This window comes from Moschus berezovskii, chromosome X (genome assembly GCF_049115385.1).
Source record: "Moschus berezovskii isolate FMDL1 chromosome X, NW_MosBer_1.0, whole genome shotgun sequence".
Taxonomy (NCBI): Eukaryota; Metazoa; Chordata; class Mammalia; order Artiodactyla; family Moschidae; genus Moschus; species Moschus berezovskii.
Window position 1 is genome coordinate 16,931,237 of NC_142488.1, and position 27,230 is coordinate 16,958,466.

Below are 27,230 nucleotides of genomic sequence, written 5' to 3' on the forward strand. Positions count from 1 at the left end.
CCACTCCTCCAAGGTTGAGAAACATACTACATATGTAAAAATACCAACAGCAACTTAGATAAAAATGAGGTAGCAGAGGAACATGTTCCAGATGAAGGAATAAGATAAAACCCCAGAAGAACTAAGTGAAGAGGAGACAGGCATTCTATCTTAGAAGGAGGTCAGGGTAATGATCGTAAAGATGATGAAAGAACTTGGGAGAAGAATGGATGCACAAAACAAGTTAGAAGTTTTTAACAAAGAGTTAGAAAATGTAAAGAATAATGAAATAGAGATGAAGAACAGTAACTGAAATGAAAAAAATATACTTTAGGAGGAATTAATAGTAGACTAAATGATATCAAGGACTGGATCAATGAGCTGGAAGACAGTGGTAGAAATCACTGCCGGTGAACAGAAAAAAAAAAGAATGAAAAGAGGACAGTTTAAAAGATCTCTGGGACAACATCAAGCATACTAAACATCACATTATACAGGTCCCAGAAGGAGAAGAAAGAGAGAAACAGGCTGAGAACATATCTGAAAATCTAATAACCAAAAACTTGCCTAACCTGGGAAAGAAAACAGTCACCTAAGTCTAGGGAGCACAGAGTCCCATAGAGAAGAACCCAAAAAGGAACACACCAAGACACACTATAATTAAAATGACAAAAATTAAGGTTAAAGAGAGAATATGAGAAACATCAAGGGGAAAGCAACAAGTAACATTCAAGGGAACTCCCATAAGGCTATCAGCTGATTTTTCATCATAAAATCTGCTGGCCAGAACAGAATGGCACAATATATTTAAAGTGATGAAACAGAAAAACCAACAACCAAGACAACTCTACCCAGCAAGGCTCTCCTCCAGATTTCACAGAGAAATCAAATGCTTTACAGGCAAGCAAAGAGTTCAGCACCACCAAACCAGATTTACAACAAATGTTAAAGGAACTTCTCTAGGCAAAAAGAGAAAAGGCCCCAAGTGGAAACAAGAAAACTACAAAACGAGAAAGCCCACCAGTAAAGGCAAATATACAGTAAAGGTAGGAAATCATCCACACACAGAACTAGTAGGGAGGTTAAAGACAAAAGTAGTAAAATCATCTATATCCACAATAAACTGTTAAGGAATACACAAAATAACTACATAAAAATATGATATTAAAAATAGTAATTGTGGGGATTCCCCGGCAGTCCAGTGGTTAGAACTCTATGCTTCCTATGCATGGGGCATAGGTTCAGTCTCTGGTTGCAGAATTTAGATTCCATAAGCCTTGCAGCAAAAATAAAGCAATCAAGAGGGGAGGAGAATACAAATGCAGGATTTTTGAAATTTATTCAGGGTGCCCAGTCTTGCCACTATTATTCAACATAGTTTTGGAAGTCTTGGTCATGGCAACCAGAGAAGAAAAAGAAAAGGAATCCAGATTGGAAAAGAAGTAAAACTGTCACTGTTTGCAGATGACATGATACTTAAAATCCTAAAAATGCCACCAGAAAACTACTAAAGCTAATCAATGAGTTTAGTAAACTCACAGGATACAGCATTAAAACACCAAAATCTCTTCTATTCCTATAAACTAACAATGAAAAATCAGAAAGAGAAATTAAGGAAACAATCTCATTCACCATTGCAACAAAAAGAATAAAAACCTAGGAATAAACCTACCTAAGGACACAAAAGCCCTATATCCAGAAAAACTATAAGACACTGATGAAAGAAATCAAAGATTTCTTTGATGGAGAGATATACCATGTTCTAGGATAGAAAGAATCAATATTGTGAAATGACTATACTACCCAAAGCAATCTACAAAGTCAGTGCGATCCCTTTCAAATCACCAATGGCATTTTTCACAGAACTATAACAAAAAACTTGTACAATCTGTTTGGAAACACAGAAGATGCCAAAGGAATCTTGAGAAAGGAGAGTGGAGCTGGAGGAATCAAGCTCCCTGACTTTAGATGGTACCACAAAGCTAGAGTCATCAAGACAGTATGGTGCTGGCAAAAAAACAGAAATATACATCAGTGAATCAGGACAGAAAGCTCAGAGTTAAACCCATGCACCTATGGTCACCTTATCTTTGGCAAAGGAGGCAAGAATACACAATGGAGAAAAGACAGCCTCTTCTATAAGTAGCGCTGGGAAAACTAGACAGCTACATGTAAAAGAATGAAATTAGAACACTTCCTAACACAATACACAAAAATAAACTCAAAATGGATTAAAAAACAAACATTATAAAACTCTTAAAACATAGGCAAAACACTCTTTGACATAAATTTCAGCAAGATCCTTTTTGACCCACCTCCTAGAATAATGAAAATAAAAATAAATAAATGGAACCTAATTAAACTTAAGAGCTTTTGCACAGCAAAGGAGACTCTACATAAGATGAAAAAACAACCCTCAGAATGGCAGAAAATATTTGCAAACAAAGCAACTGACAAAATACATCTCCAAAATATATAAGCAGCTCATGAAGCTCAATATCAAAACAACAAACAACCCAATCAAAAAATGGGTGAAAGACTTAAATAGCCATTTCTCCAAAGAAGATGTACAGATGGCTAATAAACACATGAAAAGATGCTCAACATTGCTCTTTATTAGAGAAATGCAAATCAAAGCTACAATGAGGTATCACCTCACACTGGTCAGAATGGCCATCATCAAAAAATTATACAAACGATGCTGGAGAGCATGTGGAGAAAAGGGAACCCACTTGCACTGTTGGTGGGAATATAAATTGATACAACCACTCTGGAGAGCAGTATGGAGGCTCCTTAAAAAACTAAAAACAAAACTACCATATGACCCAGAATTCCCACTACTGGGCATATACCCTGAGAAAACCATAATTCGAAAAGACACATGTACCCCAATGTTCACTGCAACACTATTTGCAATAGCCAGGACATAGAAGCAACCTAAATGTTCATTGACAAATAAATGGATGAAGATATGGTTCATATATACAATGGAGTATTACCCCTAAAAAGGAGCAAACCTGGGTCATTTGTAGAGATGTGGATGAACCTAGAGTCTGTGATACAGAGTAAGTAAGTCAAAAAGAGTAAAACAAATATTGTATGTTAACGCATATATATGGACTCTAGAGAAATGGTACTGATGAACCTATCTGCAGGACAGGAATACAGAGAGAATGGATTTGTGGACACAAGATGAATTGAGAGGATAGCATATACACTACCACGTGTAAAATAGATAACTAGTGGGAAGCTGCTGTGTAACACAGGGAGCTCAATTTGGTGCTCTGTGATGACCTAGAAGGTGGGAGGGAGGCTCAAGAGGAAGGAGATATGTGTATACATATAGCTCATTCACATAGTTGTACAGTGGAAACTAATACAACACTGTAAAGCAATTATACTCCAATTGAAATAAATAAAATAGATATACCACAGAAATAAAAAGGATAAGAGACTACTAGGGCTTCCCTTGTAGCTCAGTCGGTAAAGAATCTGCCTATAATACAGGAGACCCAGCTTTGATTCCTGAGTTGGAAAGATCCCCTGGAGAAGGAAATGGCAACCCACTCCAGTATTCTTGCCTGGAAAATCCCATGGACAGAGGAGGCTGGCAGGCTACAGTCCATAGAGTAGCAGGAATCGGACACAACTTAACGACTAAACCACTAAAAGACTACTACAGACAACTATATGCCAATAAAATGGACAACCTAGAAGACACATGGACAAACCCTTAGAAAGGTACACTCTCCCAAGACTGAACCAGGAAGGAATAGAAAATATGAACAGAGCAATTTCCAGTAATGAAATTGAACCAGTAATTTTAAAACTCACCCCCCTCCCCCGCAAAAAAAAAGTCCAGGGCTAGATGACTTCACGGGTGAATTCACCATTTAGAGAAAAGTTAAGACCTATCCTTCTCAAAATATTCCAAAAAATTGCAGAGGAAGGAACACTTCTCAACTCATTCTATGAGGCTAGTGTCACCACAATACCAGAACCAGACAGAGTTATCACGAGAAAAGAAAATTACAGACCAACACCACTGACGAACATAGATGCAAAAATCCTCAACAAAATGTTAACAACACAAATCCAACAATACATTAAAAGGCTCGTACACCATGATCAAGTGAGATATATCCCAGGGATGCAAGGATTTTTCAATATCCACAAATCAAACAATGTGACACACTACATTAACAAATATAACAATAAAAACCATATGAGCACCCCAACAGATGTGGAAAAATCTTCTGATAAAGTTCAACATCCATTTATGATAAAAAAAAAATCCAGAAGGTGGACATAGTGGTAACATAACTCCACTAAATAAAGGTCATACATGACAAACCCACAACTAACATCATGCCTAATGGTGAAAAGCTGAAAGCACTTCCTCTAAGATAAGGAACAAGGCAAGGATGGCCACTCTTGCCACTTTTATTCAACATAGTTTTGAAGTCCTACCCACAGCAATCAGACAAGAAAAAGGAACAAAAGGAATCCTAATTGGAAAGGAAGTAAAACTCACTTTTTGCAGATGACATGATACTATTCATAGAAAATCCTAAAGATGCCACCAGAAAAGTACTAGAGCTCATCAATGAATTTGGTACAAAATTAAAATACAGAAATCTGTTGCACTTGTATCATAATATAAACTATCAGAAAGAGAAATTAAGGAAACAATCCCACTTATCATTGCATCAAAAAGAAAAAAACAACTAGTAATAAACCCACCTAAGGAGGTAAAAGACCTGTACTTGGAAAACTGTAAAACGTTAATGAAATAAACCGAAGACAATACAAACAGATGGAAAGTATACCATGTTCTTAGACTGGAAGAATATTGTTAACATGATTCTTGAGAAAGAAAAACAGAGCTGGAAGAATCATGCTCCCAGTCTTCAGCCTATACTACAAGGCTGTAGTCATCAAAACAATATGGTACTGGCACCAAGTACTGGCACATAGATCAACAAAACAGAATAGATAACCCAGAAATAAACCCATACACTTAAAATCAGTGAATCTACAACAAAGGAGGCAAGAATGGAGAAAAGGTGGTCTCTTTAAAGGGTGGTGCTGAGAAACCTAGACAGCTACATGTAAAAGAATTCTCTAACACCATATACAAAATAGATTCAAAATGGATTCAAGTCCTAAATGTAAGACCATATACTATAAAACTCCTCGAGGAAAACATAGAACACTCTTTTTGACATAAATCACAGCAATATACTTTTGGATCCACCTCCTAAAGCAAAGGAAACATAAGCTAAAATAAACAAATGGGACCTAATTAAACTTAAAAGCTTTTATACATCAAAGGAAAGCATCGAGATGAAAAGATAACCTACTGAATGAGAGAAGATATTTGCAAATGATATGGCCATTGAAGGGATCCTATAGAAGAAATGTAAATGGCTCATACAGTATGGCAGAAACCAACACAATATTGTAAAGCAGTTATCCTCCAGTTAAAAATAAACAGCTGAAACAACTCAACATCAAAAAACCAAACAACCTGGTTAACAAATGGGCAGAAGACTTGAATAGACATTTTTCCAAAAGGAAATGCAGATGGCCAACAGGCACATGAAAAGATGCTCAACATCACTAATTATTAGAGAAATGGAAATGAAAACCACAATGAGATATCACCTCATATACATCAGAATACCATAATCAAAAATATTATTTATTATAAATAATAAATGCAAGGGAGGCTCTGGAAAAAAGGAACCCTTGAATACTTGGTGGGAATGTAAACTGGTGCAGCCACTGTGGAAAACAGTGTGGTGATTTCTCTAAAAACTAGAAGTAGAACTATCATATGACCCAGCAATTCCCCTCCTGGGCATATATCTGGAAAAAAAACAACAACCCCAAAACACTAATTCAGAAATGTACAAACACCCCAGTGTTCATAGCAGCATTATTTACAATCACCAAGATATGGAAGCAACCTAAGTGTCATCAACAGATGAATAGATAAAGAAGATATGGTGCGTGTGGGTATATAATGGAATAGTACTCAGCCACGAAAACAAAATTTTGCCATTTGCAGCAGCATGGATGCATTTGGAAGGCACTATGCTAAATTAAATAAATCAGAGAAAGACAAATACTGTATGATAATCACCTACATGTGGAAACTAAAAAGCAACAAACTAGCGAGTAAAACAAAAAAAGAAGCAGAATCAGAGAGAGAGATCAAACCAGTGGTTACCATAGGGAGAGGGAAGAAGGGAGGGGTAACATAGGTTATTACAGGGTTATATGAAATTGTGTATGTGAAACTTCTGAAAATTGCAAAGCAATATAGAATTTAAAGACTCATTCAATTAAAAATAGTCTCTTACATTAAAAAAAAAAGAATAGCCAGTAAAACCCTGAAAAAAGATACCTATAAGGGCAGACTAGCCCTAACAGTTATTAAAATATCTTTAAAGCCTAAATACACTGAATTACAACAGTGTGATACTAGCACACATATACCAGTAGAATAGAATACAAATTCCAGAGATGGACCCAAGTATATATGAAAATATCTGATAGAGGTAGTATCACTAAACATTGAGGCAAAAAGATAGAGAGTTGTTATTTTTTTTTAAATGATGCTGGAACAACTGGGTAGCCACTTGTTGAAGAAAAAATATTTTATCAGAATTTCTCAACCTCGACACTACTGACATTTTGAGTCAGATCATTTTTTGCTTGTGGGAGCTAGCCTATGCACTGTAGGATGTTTAGAAGCATCCTTGGCCTCTATATATTAGATGTCAGGAGCACTCCTTCCCCTAATTTTGACAACCTGAAATGTCTCCAGACACTGTTACATTGCCCCTGGTTGAGAACCATTTAATTAGAGTTATATTTCACACCTTATACAAGATTGAACTCCAAAGGGATCAGAGACCCAAACATAAAAAATGCAACCATACAAGCACTACTACAGAGTAGGGGTGAATTATTCTTTGCCCCTGGTCTAGGAAATGGCTCTGTAACCCTGAGAACAGAGGCAATAAAAGAGAATACTGATAAATTTTAACATCAACGTTTTTGCATGCTGAGACACCATAAACAAAGTCAAACGATAACCATAAACTGGGAGAATATATGTGCAACGTATACCATAGGGAAAAAGGACTGATATCACTATAGATAAATATCTCTTCAAAATGAGGGACAGAGAAAGGAGCAAAAATCTGGTAGAAATGTGGGGGGAAAGCCTTGAACAGACAATCCAGAAGAAAACATGAAAACGTTTATTAAACTTAGGGGAAATTGTTCAAACTCATAATTAGAGAAATACAAACAATACAGATACCATTTATCACCTATTAGATTAGGAAAATTTAAACAATACGACAACATACTCTATTCCATTGGTGCAACTCTGGAGAAAACAGGTACTCACAAATATTGTTGGTGGAAATGCAAACTTTTTGGACAGCCTATCTGGAAGGGAATTTGGCGATCTCTAGGACAGGGAGGCCTGGCGTGCTGTGATTCGTGGGGTCGCAAAGAGTCGGACACGACTGAGTGACTGAACTGAACACAACCACATATGCACTTACTTTCTGCCCTAAAAATCTTGCTAAACCTTCACCTCCAATAATACAAAAAGGTTGTTCATTGCAGTGTTGTTTACAGTTACGAGATACTGGAAACAACCCAGGTGCCTATAAACAGATATATTTAAGAGGTATTTATTCATTAATGATATTAGCCCTTTTTCTGTGGTTCTGTACATGTAGTGATGGAAGCCACTACAGGACATCCACTTAATGAAGTACTATGCAGCCATAAAAAATATTTTTAGGAGCTAATAAGGCGTGCTTTCCAGGACATACTCTTAAGGGACAAAGGCAAAGCCCAAAAGAGTGTCTACAGTATGCCACCCTTCATGTTACAAAGAAGGATATATAAGAAAATATGAAGGTATCCACTTATTTGTGTAAAAGAAATAGTCAATTCTGCTATAGCACAACATAGCCATCCTTATAAATCTTCACATTATGCAGAACTGCACAATAAAAATCAAAAGGTTTATGGAGAAAACAGAGCACAACACTCAAAACATTTCTGTCCCACACACATACACAAAGATAGGAACCTAATAAAAGTAGCACAGGTTTACACATGCAAAATGGTTAAGAAATGCATAATACAATAAATATGTCACTGTCCCTAGAAAAGGCCCAAAAGTGTGCTTGGGGCGTGGGCATCAGGAGAAGGGGGAGACGCAGGGGTGCCCAAAATCGGAAGGCAGGCTGCAGTACCAGCTGCCGACGGGCATGACTGCTAAGACAAAGGGTGAACCAAGGGGGCTCAGAAATGATTGAGGTATGTGCGTTTTGTGTTTTCCACAGTTCAGGTCAGCTGGGTAGGTTCCTGCGTTCACCTAGAGCTTCTCATGCACGAGAGCATGCATAAACAAACACAAAATTCATGCTAAGCTCAGATTGTTCTCCAAGATAGCAGTCATGCTGGGACAAACTTGCTTTTTCAAAACAAGAGTTATGGCAAAACTGACTATACAGGAGAGAGAAACCAGAAACGAATGAGACTGGTTTACCAACAGGGCGTGGGTAGGAATGGGGTAGAAAGCGTGGGGGATGGGAAGGAGGTAGCAGGGTCAAGGGAGCATGCCTTTGAGTATATTTTGGGAAGTTCTAACTCTTAGAACCCAAGTAATCTTTCACACGCATGCATGAGTGCTAAGTTGCTTCAGTCATGTCTGACACTTTGTGCCCTTATGGACCATAGCTTGCCAGGCTCCTCTGTCCAGGGAGTTCTCCAGGCGAGAATCCTGGAGTGGGTTGCCATGCCCTCCTCCAGGGGATCTTCCCAACCCAGGGATCAAACCCGTGTCTCTTATGTTTCCTCCATTGGCAGGCGGATTCTTTACCACTATTGCCACCTGGGAAGCCCCAGTGTATCACATACCCAACCTGATAAATAAATAACATCAGCCTGAATGTAAAGAGAAGTCAAAATGGAAAACAGTCAATAAGTAAACCTGACTATATTACGAATGAGTATCATAACCACACTGAAGGAGATGGGGAAGAAAATAGCTAACCTAAGTAACTTTGGGAAGACCTATGTTTATTTTGTTGTTTTGTCTTAATCACAAATATTTACTGATGGACTGATGAATATAATTTTAAATGGAAGAGTAAGGCACGGCCAAGGATTTAAACAGTATGCTATTACTGCTGAAAGATGGCAAAGCCATAAACTTAGGAACTTTAAAAATTCAAGTCAAAGAGCTTCTGAGGTGCTGAATAGATGCTTATCAGACAGTTCTCCCCTTGTAAACAATTCCTGTGTTATATCACTTCATCAGAAAGCCAGAATGATACATCATACAGAATTCCTCATTTGTTTGTACTTGAGCGATCTCGCCCAGCCACTCCTCTGTCCCCCATTCCTTTCCTTGCCCTTTGCGGTGGTGTTCTTTTGGCCATTCCTTTTCTAAAGAATTGCTTCTTCCCAAGCAAGGAAGCACACAATGAGTCAGAGAAAATCTACCAGTTCAGTTCAGTTCAGTAACTCAATCGTGTCCAACTCTTTGAGATCCCATGGACTGCAGCATGCCAGGCTTCCCTGTCCATCACCAACTCCCAGAGCTTGCTCAAACTCATGTCCATCGAGTTGGTGATGCCATCCAACCATCTCGTCCTCTGTCGTCCCCTTCTCCTCCCATCTTCGATCTTTCCCAGCATCAGGGTCTTTTCCAAAAAGTCAGTTCTTCGCATCAGGTGGCCAAAGTATTAGAGTTTCAGCCTCAGCATCAGTCCTTCCAATGAATATTCAGGACTGATTTCCTTTAGGATGGACTGGTTGGATCTCCTTGCAGTCCAAGGGACTCTCAAGAGTCTTCTCCAACACCACAGTTCAAAAGCATCAATTCTTCAGTGCTCAGCCTTCTTTATAGTCCAACCCTCACATCCATACATGACTACTGGAAAAACCACAGCTTTGACTAGATGGACCTTTGTTGGGAAAGAAATGTCTCTGCTTTTTAATATGCTGTCTCACTTCCAAGTAGTAAGTGTCTTTTAATTTCATGGCTGTAGTCACCATCTGCAGTGATTTTGAAACCCAAGAAAATAAAGTCTCTCACTGTTTCCATTGTTTCCCCATCTATTTGCCATGAAGTGATGGGACCAGATGCCATGATCTTAGTTTTCTGAATGTTAAGTTTTAAGCCAGCTTTTTCACTCTCCTCTTTCACCTCCATCAAGAGGCTCTTTAGTTCTTTGCTTTCTGCCATAAAGGTGGTGTCATCTGCATATCTGAGGTTATTGATATTTCTCCCAGCAATCTTGATTCCAGCTTGTGCTTCATCCAGCTCGGCATTTCGCATGATGTACTCTTCATAGAAGTTAAATAAGCAGGGTGACAATATACAGCCTTGACGTACTCCTTTTCTGATTTGGAACCAGTCCATTGTTTCATATGCAGTTCTAACTGTTGCTTCTTGACCTGCATACAGATTTCTCAGGAGGCAGGTAAGGTGGTCTGGTATTCCCATCTCTTGAAGTATTTTCCAGTCTGTGGTGATTCACACAGTCAAAGGCTTTGGCATAGTCAATAAAGCAGAAGTAGATGTTTTTCTGGAACTCTCTTGCTTTTTCGATGATCCAACGAATGTTGGCAATTTGATCTCTGGTTCCTCTGCCTTTTCGAAATCCAGCTTGAACATCTGGAAGTTCACAGTTCATGTACTGTTGAAGCCTGGTTTGGAGGATTTTGAGCATTACTTTGTTGGCGTGTGAGATGAGTACAATTGTGCAGTAGTTTGAACATTATTTGACATTAGCTTTCTTTGGGATTGGAAAGAAAACTGACCTTTTCCAGTCCTGGGGCCACTGCTGAGTTTTCCAAATTTGCTGGCATATTGAGTGCAGCACTTTCACAGCATCATCTTTCAGGATTTGAAATAGCTCAACTGGAATTCCATCACCTCCACTAGCTTTGTTCGTAGTGATGCTTCTTAAGGCCCACTTGACTTCACATTCCAGGATATCTGTCTCTAGGTGAGTGTTCACACCATCGTGGTTATCTGGGTCATGAAGACCTTTTTTGTATAGTTCTTCTGTGTATTCTTGCCACCTCTTCTTAATGTCTTCTGCTTCTGTTAGGTCCATACCATTTCTGTCCTTTATTGTGCCCATCTTTCATGTTCAAGGGAGCATGAAATGTTCCCTTGGTATCTCTATTTTTCTTGACAAGATCCCTAGTCTTTCCCTTTCTATTGTTTCCCTCTATTTCTTTGCACTGATCACTGAGGAAGGCTTTCTTATCTCTCCTTGCTATTCTTTGGAACTCTGCATTCAAATGGGCATATCTTTCCTTTTCTTGTTTGCTTTTCACTTCTCATCTTTTCTCAGCTATTTGTAAGGCCTCCTTAGACAACCATTTTGCCTTTTTGTATTTCTTTTTCTTAGGGATAGTCTTGGTCACTGCCTACTGTACAATATCCCGAACCTCTGTCCATACTTCTTCAGGCACTCTGTCTATCAGATCTAAACCCTTGAATCTATTTCTCAGTTCCACTGTATAATCGTAAGGGATTTGATTTAGGTCATACCTGAATGGTCTCATGGTTTTCCCTAGTTTCTTCAATTTAAGTCTGAATTTGGTGATAAGGAGAAAATCTACCACAGGCAGATATGTGAACAAACAGATTTAGGTGTTAGAATGGCAACGGCCTTTTGTGGTGAGGTCTAAACTAAGCTGACTTTGGCAAAGAAGCTGCTCTGACTCCTGGCTCACTGAAAGGTCTACAGTGCTATTTCGGGTTGTGCCACCACTGCCAGACTCCTTGATTCTAAGTGATTACCAGTGGAGGTAGGAAGCCAGTGTAAGCTGACAGCTAATGTGACAATATAGCCAGTGCTCTGGACCTCTACTGGGAGCTGACTGTGGCTTCTGACGTAATTATTTGCCAAGTGCAAAAACCTTGAGGATACTAAGGACAATCTTGAAATCCCTTGGACAGGATGAATTAGGCCTCTCCATAACTCTTTCCACTTGGAAACGTGCAGTGAAAAACAGTCCAGGGCATGCAGTACCAAGTTGTATAAAGCATGCTGTAGAGGTGGGAACACAAGAGGCTCTCTTGTTCGGAGAGTCCCAGGCAGACTGTCAGGGCGGCTCCTCTGCTTGTGACAGTGCCCCAAAGCTGAGCAGACCAGCAGGCATGTGGCTATTTTCTGAAGAAACAACACTGTACTAATGGGTACCCACAGAGTAGCCACCCTTCGTGTGCAGAATCAGAGGCCAGAGGTCAAGCCACCTGGAAGACTTGGCTCGACACCTCTCAAGAAGAACGTCTCCCTCCAGCAGCCCTTTGATGACAGAGCAGAGTGCAAGGCACATACAGATGGTCACATTCTTCTGAGACAAGTGTTTGTTCCCAGAATGCTCCTGGGGAGACAACATCCCAGAGCCTCATTTTTGAGCAAAGGAAAATAAAAACTGCCAGGCCACAGAAGCACCCTGTCAAGTTAGACATATATTTAAGAGAGGAGATTTGGAGGCATGACAGAGGGCATGCAGACTGAAAGATCAAGACAATGGATGACTGGGTGACAGAGAAACAGGAAGCAAAGGCCACATGGAAAAGGCTGAAGTTGTATGCTGAGGAGGGACAATGGGGTGGCTATGGTCTGTATCAATAACAGAGCTCGCCTGGCTGCTTCTTGGCTTGAGTCGCTCTCTCAGTTTCTTCGCAGACTAGATGGATGTGTAGCATTCAGCAGAATAACTGGGGGTGGGGTGATATCTATAAATGCGGAACTGGTGAACAGATACTGAACAGAAATGAACTGGCTGTGCTGTTCTGTAATGCACTGTGTATACCAAAGGGAGGTTGCCACACAAAAGCTCTAGTATCCTGGATAGATAATAGGGAGAGGGAGGACTGGGAGACAGGAGGACTCTCACGTCCAGTTCTTAGATACTAGAGAGCAGGGAACGGTCTGGTCTTGACCTTTTACTCAAGAAACGAGATGCTCACTTTCTGCTTGACGTCCGCCTTCTCCAGAGCCTCAACAAATTCTTCAAAAGATATGGCACCATCCCTCTCTAGATCAGCCTCCTGAATAGTCCTGTCTGTGATGCCACCCAGCTGCTCATCTGTGACATTCACTCCAGCCATCATGCGAAGAACCTGGAATAGCTCATTGTGGAAGATTTTGTCATTTTTATCCAAACCATAGTCGAAAAGCAAAGTACAGTTTGTTGCTTCAGCTGTTAAGTGGTTCTGGTCCATTCTTATCTTTACACTTTGCACTCTCTTCAGAAACGAGCCAAAGATTTTATGAAGCCACGGAAAACCTGCCTGATCTTTCCCCTCTTGAAAGAAGGCACTGATGAGCCAGTCCCCCAGTGACTTGATCACAAGTTCTGGAATCCACTGGAAATCTTCCCAGCTTAGGGTCCCATTCTCACCTTTGTCCAGGCTGGTGAGCTGGCTGTAGAGGTAGATGATTTGATTGTGGGAGAAGCAGGTCTCCATCTTAATCCTCCTCAAGCTCTTCCCTCCACAGTGACGTGGAAGCCCGAGACCCCATTTGCACATGAGAGCTCCTCGGGGAGGCCCTGCACCTGAAGAAACAGTGTAGACTAAAGACAAAGGGAGCTGTACACAAATATTGTACTTTAGTTGGTGAATTTTTTCTTTACAAGAGAACGAGTTAGGAATTCTGAAACTACTTTTTGTGTATACTAGGACTGAACAAATACTTTATAGATAATTAGAGTCTGTCACCTTTGGAGAAAGGAGTTCCAAATAAGAAAAGAGGGACATCAAGAATGAATCCCTTGGTGTTAGATTAGAATCTGAAGTACCAGTATAAATTCATACATGTATTTTCACACACATACACACACATACATATGCAGGTAGTTAGGCTCAAAATATGTGCACATATGCATTTATGAGTATTCAAACGCACTTCCTAGCTCTGTCATCTGCGAGTGCCTTAAAAGCAATGACACTCTGGTAACATTTAAGCATATCTAGCACCTAGAACTTGCTTCTAAATACCACTCTGTAATAAAAGAAACCAGGACTCCTTTCCAGGACTGGGCCAGGGAAAACAGAATACAAGCCTGGAATATCTTGAGAGGCCAGAAAGCAAGAAAGTACTAAAATAATAATAATGCCATGTGAAAAGGGCACAGGAACCAACTTGAAGGAGCTCCCAAAGGCCAAATCTTGGACAGTAAAATAATGATAGTAATAGATTATAAGACACAGCATAAAAGAAATATCCAGGAGTCTATACTGATATAGGTAAACTGGGATAAGTAATTAAATACATTGGGGTGAGTAGCTGTTCCTTACAGAAGAATTCTAACTAATAAATGTAGAAATAGTGATGGAAGGAGTTTTAAATCACCATTTAGCCAAATATGACAGCAACATTTTTTACAGGCAATAATCACTGGATGCTAAAATAGTTGGGTTATTATGTTGAGAAACAGGATACTTGCATAGTTTCAAAGTTTCTCCCCACAAGATACTTGTTGATTACAAAGAGAAAATAGTAACTTGAGCTGCAAATATCTGGCAGACACAATCTTATCCCAGGGATGAAAGTTAACATCAGCAGTAAAAAGGCATGCCTATGCATGAACCCCCTGACAGGAAGCACTCAGATAACACTTCTGTGGGGTTCTTGCCAAAAATTAGTAACTTCAATATAATCACAAGACAATATCAGACAACTCCAACTTGAAGGACATTCTAGAAAATAACTGGCCAGTACTCCTCAAAAATATTAAGGTCACGGAAGGCAAAGACTGAGGGACTATCACAAACTGAAGGAGACTAAGGAGATTTGACAACTAAACCCAATGCGAGATCCTGGACTGAATCCTGGACCAGAGAAATGACATTATTGGGAAAACTGATAGAATCCAAACAAGGTTACTATATTAGCTAATAGTATTTATCAATGTTCATTTCCTGGTTTCAATAAGTGTACTATGGTTATGTGAGATGTTAACATTAGGAAAGCCTAGATAAGGATTATATGTACTCTATTTCTTGATGACTTCCCTGTTAAGTTTAAAATGATTTCAAAATGTATACTCTTAGCCATAGATATTTCACCTACACCCCAATGCCTATGATACATATATGGCTTCAGGAAAAGGTAAGTTCAACCAGGAAATGCTTAGTACATAGTTTATTCACTTTAAATAGCAAAATTTAGATGGCCACAAAAATCTACTCTCAGATGATGAGAACTTGCCATGGTATATGACACTTTGGCTCCTAATGTACCATCATGGCATAGATTCCCATTTCAGAGTGTGGAGTCAGTTTGTCAGAGCAGTTCACTCTGATCCCTTGCTGAATGCTTATCTGTTCTCATCAGTCAAGACCCCTGGTCCAGGCTCAGATCTGCACATACTTGGAATATTCACATGTTCTTTCCCTATACAAACCTAAGGCAGGCATTCCCAAGAAGGTTACAACACTCTTCCCCACATAGTCCCCGCCACCCCAGCTGATCAGAGTCAGCACTTGAGCTGAACAGTCTATTGCTGCGTTTGGCCTGCAGTCAAGTCTCCAGGACTCTTGGAGTCTAAGTTCCTGCTTAGATTCTGCTGTCTAGATAGACAGGCATGGGAGTCACTCTTCTGCAAATGTGGGAAGAGGCTCCAGCAGTCTCACCAAGTATCCCTCTTCAAGCCTCCCCAGAGATGCAGGGCATGATGTCAAATGGGCTCTGTGGTATGGGATGGAGATGCTTGCTATGAGATGGCAGAGGTTGATCAGGTTCCAGAGAAACAATGAGACCTAAATCCTTATCATCAGGGTTGACAGTTAACTTATTCCAATCATGTTCACAGTAATATTCTTTGTCAGACTTGCTACAATGAACCAGGAAAGAATGTCAGAGATTCTTTGTCATTTCATAGCCTAATAGGTGGGCTTCCGTCTGTGGGGTCACACAGAGTCGGACACGACTGAAGTGACTTAGCAGCAGCAGCCTAATAGTAGTTTCCTTACTTACCACATTGTCACATCCAGGGATATTAAAATAAGAATCTGTCAAATCCTACTTTTCTTCTTACTAAGGGGGTGCATTTGAAAGACAGGGGGCATTCCAACAGGCTTATTCAAAAGTAAACGGAGGACATCATTCAAATTCTGATCCACGCCCCTTTGGCCATAGTCCAAAGCTATAAATAATGGCCATATTTATTTTTCCTTTTTTAATCAAGAAGAAAAAAATCAGCCTTATCAGAAGGCAGCGAGTTTTGAGCCATGAGAGATTAAAGACTAGAGTTGGTAGGAGGGGTGTTTCAATACTATTTACCTGCCCTGGTGATGAAGAGGTACACACTGCTTCACCCTCTCCCCCATCCCCAGCTCTGTCTTCTCTTATCCAGTGTCTCCCTTCCTTCCCTTTCTTCATGCATTCACATTGGGGATTTCAGTATTATACTGTTTTGTAAGAGTTGGGACTAAGAAATGCTACCTCGCCTTTCCTTTTCTATAAAAGAATTACACATACCACAGTGTCCTAGACAAGTCTTGTTTTGCTTTTACAAAATATCTTCATAGTTTTGCAATCTTTCTCAGAAATATTCTGTTGTTTTATGACCTGTCTCAAAAAAGTACTGTCCGTCGAAGTCAAGTCTGTCTTGCTTCAGCTTAGGTATTTCCCTTTATCTCATCTAGTTTGCTCCTTTAAACCAGTTAAGAAAAATTTCTAGCTTTGGTATGAGAACCTTTGACATACAAATTCTTTCCTAAACCTAAGCCTTCTATTCCTCCATTCTGCCTAAAGAAATCATTTCAAATCCTTAATCCAGCTGCTCTCCAGCCTCTGTACAATCTGGTCCTAACCTACCTTTCCAGATGGATTTCCCACAGATCCTTCATGCAGACCCTAGACCTCAGCCAAACCAAACTCCATGTGCTTCTCTAGAAAATATCCTGCACTCTCAAAGCAATGTTGCCACTTGGAATGCCCTCTCCCCTGCTGTAGCCTCTTATTTATCCCTTCACTTTGAAGTAAGTACTAGGAGGATACAAAACTGAATGAGACATAATCTCTGCCATCGAAAGTACCTGACTGCTAGAGGAAATTACATGGTATTGAATGTCAGGTGTTAATACCTAACTGGTGCAGGGTGTTAGAATGGAGTCAATTGTTAGGATTAAACTTCACAGTAAAGGAGCATTGGAGAAGACCTTGAAGGATGGGATGGAATTTTGAAAAGGATTACAGGCTGAGGAAACCACAAGGACGAGCACACGGAGGCAGGTGAAAATGGAGTGCATATACATGAATTTTGAAAGTTTGGTTCGGCTGCAGTGCTTGAACAGACCAGATCCTGAAAGATCTTGCGTGTCGGACTAAAAAGTTTGAATCTATTCCATAGGCAAGGGAAATCATTGAAGGGCTCTGGGCATAGAAATAACATGATCACAAAGAGCAGTGCTTTATGAAGATACGAGGCTGTGCATGTACGGGATGAATTTCCTCCATTTCTAGAGCTTCCTTCATAGTATCCCAGGGAGAGAAAAGCCTGGCTTGAGTTTCAAATCTAAGACTGGAGGAATGGTGATGCCTCTCACTGTCTCCTCTTCACTCACCCGTTTGGTCTTCACAGCAGATCTGGGAAACTGGCTGTAAGTAGTTTGTGACTTTGTAGCTGCTATTCCAATACGGTATTTTTCTCGGAGCATGTTCGCACAGCACCTAGCATGTGGAGTGGCCCCAGCAAATAGTGTTTTCCCTCTATACCCATTTTCAAGGGCCATTAGAAGCAGTTGACACTATGTCGGCTCCCCTGCTCTCCGCCACAAACGGCAGAGAGCATTAAAATCTTGACATCCCATGGAACATCACACTTGTTCATGTTTTCCTCCTTTGACTGGGGAACCGGAAGTAGCAAGCACTTCAGAGGCCTCAGACATCAGCAAGCCAGGGGCCAATGCTAGGCGCCTTATCAGTCAAGGTCCGGTCAGGAAAACAGAAAGCACACAGTTATTTTAAAAGAGAAGAAGGTATTATAAGACGGGCATGGCAAATGGGAACTCAGGTGACACGGAGACAGTAACTGCAGAAAGCAGCTGACACTCTGAGGGCAAAAGCTAAGAGGGAGCTGCTGAAGCAGAAATGTTTGCAGAGTCCTGGCAGCACCAGCGCAGTGTATAGACGGATAGGCTTGGAACTGACAGACACAGCTTGAGAGCTACACGATAGCTAAGGAGAGCATTAGCCAGTGAGTCTGGTTTATATTAAATATTGTGAGTAACAAAGAAAATTCCCTGTTGCAGACTTTAGTTTCTTTCTTTGTAAAACATTACCCTGGCTGTGGAACAGCCAATAAAATTACTTGTTTGCACACATCATTACAGAACATTCTCAGGTTGACATTCTCTTGCATGCCTGAGACATTTCATTGCTCAAAGGATAAGCAGACAATAAGATATTAACACTACTCACAATAAAAAGGAACAAATTGCTGATAATACAATAACTTGGCTGGATCTCAAAGGCATAATGGGTGAGTGAAAGAAGCCAGTCTCAAAAGGTATGACACATTTATATGACACTTTCAGAAAGACAAAACCATAGTAATGGACGACAGATGAGTGGTTGCCAGGGGTAGGAGTGGGGGGACTTTGCTGGGATGATGGAAATATTCTGAATCCCAAGTGTCCTAGGATTACAGGAATCCATGCATGTGATAACATTCATAGAGCTGGAATTTGAAAAGAGCCAATTAAAAAAAAGGAGGAACTTCCCTGGTGGTCCAGTGGTTAAGATACCCCGCTTCCACTGCAGAGCGGGCATGGGTTTGATCCCTGCCCAAGCAACTCGATTCTGCATGCCACATGGTGTGGCCAGACAGTTTTTTTTAAAAAAGAAAAAAAAGGCGGGGGGGGGGGAAGGTGGTAAAGTCAAGTACGACCCTACCCAGCTTTTGCCTGAGTCACAAGGGGCAGGGCACGTGTCCCTCAGCAGGAGACCAGATGCACAAAAGCTCTTCAGTCCCCAGGGCTGAGGCGACTGCAGCCCCCGGCTCAGCCTCAGCCTTGGAGCCCACAGCTGAAGGCCGGGCGCAGTGGGTGAGGGTGGAACCTCCCCACACCTCAGGGCTGTGCTGGGACTCATGCTGCCAGCTTCTATTAGCTGGGGAAGTTATTTGTGCTGTTTGCAGCACTTCAAAGCCTGGCCTGCTTCTCCCCCACTCATGTCTTTATTTGGTGCCAGCGACCTTTGAGGATTGATGCTAAATGGCCCTGGGCAGTGACCCCACTAATTGGCAAAGCTCGCCACCAGGGAGGAAGAAGGTACTCACTGGCAGCAACATCACAGTGATTGTGGTCCAGTGAGCCTTGTTTTGTGCTCTTCTGGACAGGCCAGAGCACTTACTGTGAATAAACAACAGAGCAGCTGTGGGAAGTGTGCTCCCCCCCTCCCCCCAGTCTCCCCATAGCCTTCTTTTCCATCCACGAGAATACTTTCCACATAGGCCTCAAAATATAATTTTATTGTGCTCTGTACATTTAAATTACTTCATTAATAGGACTGCATTAAACAAAGTGTTTTGAACTTTGAAATACACAACGTCATTTTGCATTCCATCACGCTGAGAATTTTTGTTCCGTTCTAGCTGAGATCAAAAGGAGACCGATTCTTTGTGGTTCCACAGGGTCTTTCAGGAAGCCTCTCTGAGGGTGAAAAATGCACCACTGCCATTGCCACTGCCATTCAAGCTCTGCTCACTAGGAGCGGATCTCATACACAAACTGGCTATCAATCTATCAATGGTATGTGATTCAAAAGTGAGTGAGCAGGTTCTCTTTTGCATCTGGCTTCTTTCACTCCACATGCTTTTTTGGAGGTCAATATTACGCGTGTCAATAGCATGCTCTTGTTCATTCCGTTCTGTTCCGTCTCTCAGTCGTGTCCGACTCTTTGTGACCCCATGGACTGTAGCCTACCAGGCTTCTCCGTCCATGGGATTCTCCAGGCAAGAATACTGGAGTGGGTTACTGTTTCCTTCTTCAAGGGATCTTCCCGACCCAGGGATCAAACCCGGGTCTCCCACATTGGAGGCAGACGCTTTAACCTCTGAGCCACCAGGGAAGCTGTGTAGTATTTCATGGTATGAATACAGTACTCCACAACTTGTTTATCCATACTGCTGTTGGTAGCTATTTCTAGTTAGGGGTTTTGGGGGGGGGCCTTTTATGAAAAAACCTATTATACATATCTCTGTGGAAGGCTTTTTGTGGATACTCATATTTCTCACTTCCACATACTTAAGAGAGAATCAAAAGGTAGACACAGTCTGCAAATAAACACCAGAGAGGGTATGGAAAAAAGGGAACCCTCCTACAGTGTTGGTGGGAATGTACATTGCTTCAGCCCACTATGGAGGACAGTATGGAGGTTCCTTACAAAACTAAAAACAGCTACCATATGATCGAGCAGTCCCGCTCCTGGGCATATATATGAAGAAAACTCTAATTCCCAAAGATGCGTGTACCCCAATGTTTATAGCAGCACTGTTCACAATAGCCAAGACATGGAACACAACCTCAATGTCCATCAACAGAGGAATGGATAAAGATATGGTATGCATACACATGTACACATACAAAATGGAATGATGGAATATTACTCAGCTGTTAAAAAGTGAGATGCTGTCATTTGCAGTAACGTGGATGGACCCAGAGATTATTATACTAAGTAACTAACTAAGAGAAAGACAAATGCTATATGATATCATTTATATGTGGAATCTAAAAAAGAATACAAATACACTTATTTACAAAGCAGAAACAAGATTCACAGACATAGAAAACAAACTTATGATTACCAAAGGGAAAATCAGAGGGAGGGATAAATTAGGAGTATGGGATTAACAGATATACACCCTTATATATAAAATAGATTTAAAAAAGACAAGGATTTACTGTACAGCACAGAAAACTATATTCAGTATCTTGTAATAACCTATGATATAAAAGCATATGAAAAAGAATGTATTTGTGTATAACTGGATCACTTTGCTATACATCTGAAACACAGTATTGTAAATCTACTATAACTCAACGTTTGAAAAGTAAAAAAAATTTTAAAAAGGTAGACACTTGTTTAAGTTCATGTATTTAAGTTCAGACACTACTAGTCTCTGAAGTGGCTACAACCACTTTCAATTCCCCCCAGCAATTTATGAGAGTTTGAGTTGCTTTACATCTTTGCCAACACTTGGTATTATTAATCTTTTAAATTTTAGCCCCTAGCATATCACCGTGGTTTTCACTTGAATTTTCCTGATGAGAAATGATACTGAGTGCCTTTGCATATGCATATTGGCCTCTTGTAAAGTGCTTCTCAGGAGAATTGAGGAAGTGGTGGTGCCAATATCAGGGAACAGAAATAAACGTATGACTTGGAAAAGCAGACATAACAAGGATAAGGCCATTTTTCCCAGTGTGAATATTTGTACATGTGCTTTAAATAAATATTAGTGTGTAGAGTGGTTAAAAGAAGAACTCAATAGGCACCTATTCCTAAATATCTTCCTCTTAGCCTACAAACCACTGTCCAGAATTCTGCTTGAGAGATTTATTTCTTTGGGTTTATCACCAGGAGTTCTCAGCATGGAGATGTGAGCTCATCTGTGGGCTTCTTTCCAGCTTCACAACTGGCTGGGAGTGTGGTGTGAAGTTTTGAGTATGTGAGATGCTGCATTCAGGCCCGCTGGGGCAGTGTGAAGGCCTTGCTTTGCCTGGTAGAGTTTGATTATGAGGGAGAGACCAGGAAAGGGACTTTGACTTACCTCATCCTTTTGTTTTCCCCATGGCTGTACACTTTGGTAAAGGTTGGAGTTGAGAAGAGAGGAAAGAGAGCAGCACAGTGTGAGTTTAACATGATGTTATTAAACATGCTGGGAAGATAGGAGCCCAGTGTCAGCCAGCAGGAGACTTTGGGACAGTCTCAAGGGAATAAGAATGCTGTGTAATTGTAGCAGCGAGAGTCATACGTGAAGAAGGTATGCCGGACACCTTTAAGCCTTTCAGAAAGACCACAGCACTTCCTGTTTGTGTACAACACATACACAAACTCCAGTGAAGAAAAATCTGAGGCAGGCAAGTCCCCCTTTATCTCTCAGACAGGCCATACTCCGTGCAGAAACGCAGACTCAGTCTAAGGACAGCAAGCCCCAGGGCAGGATGTGAATAAGATCTCAGATCACCTCACCTCATTAGGAGCCCAGAGTGGCTTGCAATGGACAGTTTTGCTGTATTCAAATGTGCCACAGCATTGATTCTCTAGTAAACATTTCTCGTGTTTAAGACAGCATGATAGTAATAAATCAGCTCTGAAAGTTGACTGCTATAAATGCCATGTGGTATCGGTTAGATCACAAACCAAAGCCAATTTTTTAAAACATTTCCTGCTGGAATACCCACAGCATTTTAACAAATGTCTTTTGGAAAGTTCTGAAGCAAAACAAGCCCCCATCAGCATATAAAATAAAACCAAAAAGAAAGTAAACTGTGGGTAGATTGTTTTTTTCTTTTGGTAGTAAGAGAAAGATAGGAGAAAGTCTTGAGATCTTTTGGAGAAATACTTGTTCATAATCATGAAATTGCAGAAATGAACTTTTTCTCACACACACCCCACAAGAGAAATTGGGGTTTTGGAAAATATTCCTTCATTATTCACGAAAGACATTTCTTCGACAGCTGTTGAGTATAATGTCTGTTATTTCTTGTTCTGAACACTGGTTACAACTCCAGCTCTTGTTGAAGCAATTCCACAGGAAGCTAGGGAAAGGGTCTGAGGCTGTAATTGATGGGGCCAGCAGGGACAGAAATGCAGCAAAAGCATCAAAGAAGCATCTTTTGTCAGGGACAAGATGACTGGTGGTGGCTGATTCTAAAATGGTGCAACATGGAGTCTAAGGCCTCTCGAACTTAGTGGGAGGGCCAGAGTGGAAGCCTGCAAAGGAAGGGGAAACACCATATGAACTATTGTATTCGCCATAGAAAATCCTAATCAGAAATAATCCAAATGATTTTAATTCTATTGACCAAATACCCAAGAAAGAGGAAGGTCTAAAACATGCTAAGGCAGTTACTAAGTCATGGCGAGAATAAAACCGCAGCCCATGTGAATATTATGAACTTAAATACTCTACATAGACCATCTGCAGGGCCTTGCATGCTTGTGTCTAGGTGGTGGAACCAAAGAACACAATCCTTACACACACATGCCCAAGAGTACCTAGTTTCAGCCCTCGCAAGCTGGAGGCTGGAGCTACTATCAAAGGAATAGATCGCACACCTGAAAACTAATACAATATTGCAAATACTGCAGTTTAAAAAAAGAGTGGTGAGGCTGATTAGCTGAGAAGGAATCTTCTGTGGAGTATAACCCATGGAAACCTCGATTTAATGATGGTGGCCAGAACTGAACAGTCAGAGCTCTCTCTGGACGTTCCATCCTTAGTCATTCCCAGGTGTCACATCATGCTTGTTTAATGGGATGGGAGCATTTCTCAAACAGATGAGAAATAAAAATCACTCCTCATCCCCGGAAAAAATATTCAACAGGAAAGCTGAGTAAGGAGATTTAAGACAAACTACCAAAATTACTCTATTATTATTAATATCACTAATATATTTTCTGCCTTGCTGCTTCCTGCTGTGTAATTTTTTGAAATCCTTTCATGAGCACTTTTGGTTTGGTTTCTTGCAAACGGGTTCAATTTCCGTGTAGGTTTTGCACTCAGGTTCCTTTTTTCTTGCTTCCAGGAGTTCTCTATTTTGCACACTCCGGGGTCTTACTTGAGACCAATGACTGATTCTTAGGATAGAGCCCAGTTAGTCTCTGTCCACAAACACCACATCTTCAGAACAATCGCTTTCAATGAGGGAGCCACAGACTCCACAAAACTATGTCCTTAAATAAGATCTAGAGCAAAGTTAACTGGGCAGGAGGAGATGGCTTTTGCTTTGCTTAAAAGTTAATGAGCAACCCTGTCAGTTAAAATTTACAGACAGAATAGAATTAGGCCCAGAGTGTTCCTACCCTCTGAGACACGTCTGCCACAGGCTTAAGAACTAGAACTGCATACACCAATGCTAAGCCTCTGATGAAACCGAGACTTGTTTGTGGTTTCCTCTATGTTTTCACCTATTTGCCTTAAGATGGTAAGTACCCTTGGAGTCTGTGGTGTCTGCTTCCTTCTGAGATATTGAACATGACCCTGACTTTATTTGGGTTTCCCATCACTGTTAAGACACAAAGAGCTGGTATCATTCAAATACACAAATAATTTGTTGAGCTCTTACAAATGAGGAGGCATTTTGCTGGTATCATGGATAACTGAAAGGAAAGTTAAATATGGCGCCTGACCTCTAGGAATTAATAACCTTAATAGATGAAAAGACACATCCAGAGATAATTCATGTTACATTAAAGCAACACTGTATGCCAAATGCTGTACTAGAGGGCTGACTGAATCCAAAGCTAACATGGTTCACAGTTTAAAAGAGTTTCACTGTCCTTCTCAGTAGATCTTGAAAAGTGGACTCTGGTTACTAGATTGCTACAACAGGATTGCCTATGTGATTTGTGGGGTCCAGTGCAAAATGAAAATACAAGGGCTCATTACTCAAAAACTTAGAATTTCAAGATAGCAACAGCATTAAACCAAGCATGGAGTCCTTCTGAGTATGGGGTCCTATGTGACTGCACAGGTCACATGCCTGTGAAACCGGCCCTGTCCTCAAATACAGTCTATGAATATGAGGAAGAGACAAATTTTGAGGAGTCCAGCAGAGGAAATTATACGCAAGACGTTTTCTTCCAAATAGTTCACAGGAAAATAAACTCACTCTAAGAAAATAATTTGTTCTTTCCCAAATTAGCAAGTGGGACTGGGATCTAAAAGGTATCAAGTTACAATGTACAAAGATAATTTCACAGCTACTTCATAGCTACAAAGTGAGGATAATAATAATAGGTAATAGTATCTGAGGGCTAACATGTAGAACTTACTGTCATGATTCTCCTAAGCCTATTACATATATTTACTCATTTAACTCTCAAAATGGCCCTGGAAGGCAGATATTATTCTTTTCCTACCTTAAGGATGAGAAAACTGACCTTAGTGCTCCTGGTCACACAGCAAATAAGAGGTAGAACCAGGATTTGAACTCAGTCTAGCTCCAGAATTTGTGCTCTTAACCACCTATACTGCTTCTTATAAAACAATGGTGCATTCAGAAGGAAGGAAGGAAGGAAAGAAGTTATCCTGGTATATTCATTCATTCATATCATAGATTTGGCTTAACCAGACTCTGTGTTGTGTGCATATTTTTAATTTTCTTTTTTTTTTGCATTTCATGTTCATAGTTTAACAGCACCCGTTCGCCCTCCCCCACTGAATGTTGCCACATGACCCCATGGAGTAGAAAGGTACTGGTTTTGAGAACATTCCGTCACAGCCTATCCCATTCTCTCTGTACACTGTCATTTTCTCTCTCTTTCTTTATGGAAAACTCTCTTGTTCCTAACTAACCAACAGGTATTCCTTTAAATCCGTTGAAAGAGTAGTATTTTCCTAGCTTGAATTAAATAAAATATAAAGCAGACAGTAATGTCATTGGCTGTTCTATCCCTCCCTCTCCGCCAGTTGCATGAAGGCTCTGTTCAAAGCCTCACCTAATGACATTCCTGGACTTTGTAGTTCAGAGAAAAGAAATTTCAACTTGCCCTATATTTATCCGAACTGTAAAGGTTCAGCTTCTCAAATCAAAAGAGAACAGGACAAAAGGATTCTCTGGCAGCCAATTGTCCCTGTCACCGTTAAATACAAAATGCTTTTGGCTGCCGGTCAGAGACTGTAGTCAGGTCACTATTCCTTCTTTGTTTCCCAGTCCATTGTTATTCAAGGAAGGAATCGCCTACAAAATGTGGCCTCTGGTGTGTGTGTGGGGGGGTCTCTCCAGCTCCTGCTCTCTCCCCCTCGCTGACTCTCTTTCTGCACGCACCAAACTTTTTTTTTCCTTTTTGGAAGTTACCTAGGAAACAAAGTCTTTTGTGCTCCAACTTTATTTGAGCTATTCGCTTCGCTGGGAATCTGCACAAAAGCTGAAGAGAGAAAGAAGGTTGCAATGTTTTGCTAACAAACGTTCATGGCGAACACATTTTTCTCAAGGGGGTAATCATATCCTGTTGGGTGTGTTGGGGGGCTTTGCAGATACCTCTGACAAGGTAAGCAAATGCTGGGGGTTAATTTAAAACAAGTGGCTCTGGAATCTTCTTTTTAAGGGGACTTGAGGACAGTTCACTTGACGATATGTGAAATCCTCTGAGTCAACAGGGTCTGATGCTTCCAAATGTGAGGATGAGAACTTATTGAATGATCCTGATTTTTAGCACAGAGTATTATTAAAACATAACTGGAATAAGAGGGGAAAATGCTTATTTTATACAGCCACCTTCCTGCCAATTGTGGAAAGAAAGAAAACTAGGTTCAGTGGTGAAAACAGTCTTTTAATAATCTGGTTTAGAAGCCCAACCCTGAAATCTAACTTGGGATGGAGCCTTTTTAAAAATCTGGGCTAGGAGCCCAACCCTGAAATAAAAGTTAGACAATATTAATATCAATCAAAGGTTTGGATGGAGAATTTTCAAACATCACATGGAAGTCAAGGTCTTTAAATACACAGCTGGAAGAAAAGCTTCGCATGCAAAGGTGAAGGAAAATAAACTAAGACTGTTTTACTTTTCCGAATCTGAAGAAGAAACCCACTTGAGTCTTTCCCTTCAGTAACAGAATTTGTATTTTTCACTATCGGTGGTGGGAGGAAGCTCTTCACTTTTGTTTTTCTGTGTGTATAGTGTTGAAAAACTGCATTTTTAAATGTCATTCACAAATGCTATCATCCTGCAGTAAAATTAACTCCTCGTATTTGAATCTGGCCTCTCAGATTAGGTCAGCTTGTCCTTCTGGTGATGTGTTCTGGAATGTCTCCTGACTCCAGGCTTTCTGGCCACTTTTCCAAACCTTTTCAAAGGCATCTAAATCATCTTCTGTCTGTGATCCTAGTCACCTAGGGCTTTCGAGAGTTTGAGTAAGAATTTATGGGGAGACAGATACCCAAAAAGTGAATCTACCTCACAGCAGGTTAGAGACTCACATCTTTCTTCAGTTTCAAG

General features: G+C 40.6%; 1 protein-coding gene and 1 pseudogene across 1 annotated transcript in view; one reads left to right on the forward strand and one right to left on the reverse strand.

Moving 5' to 3' along the window:
- Window positions 1-27,230, forward strand: part of NHS (NHS actin remodeling regulator) — a 345,530-nt gene that overhangs the window by 303,844 nt on the left and 14,456 nt on the right. Inside the window, exon 4 of the mRNA XM_055393761.2 lies at window positions 25,422-25,484. Coding sequence (XP_055249736.2) covers window positions 25,422-25,484 — 63 coding nt within the window. The remainder of the gene's footprint in view (window positions 1-25,421; window positions 25,485-27,230) is intronic.
- LOC148773231 (calcineurin B homologous protein 1 pseudogene) lies at window positions 12,998-13,577 on the reverse strand (annotated as a pseudogene).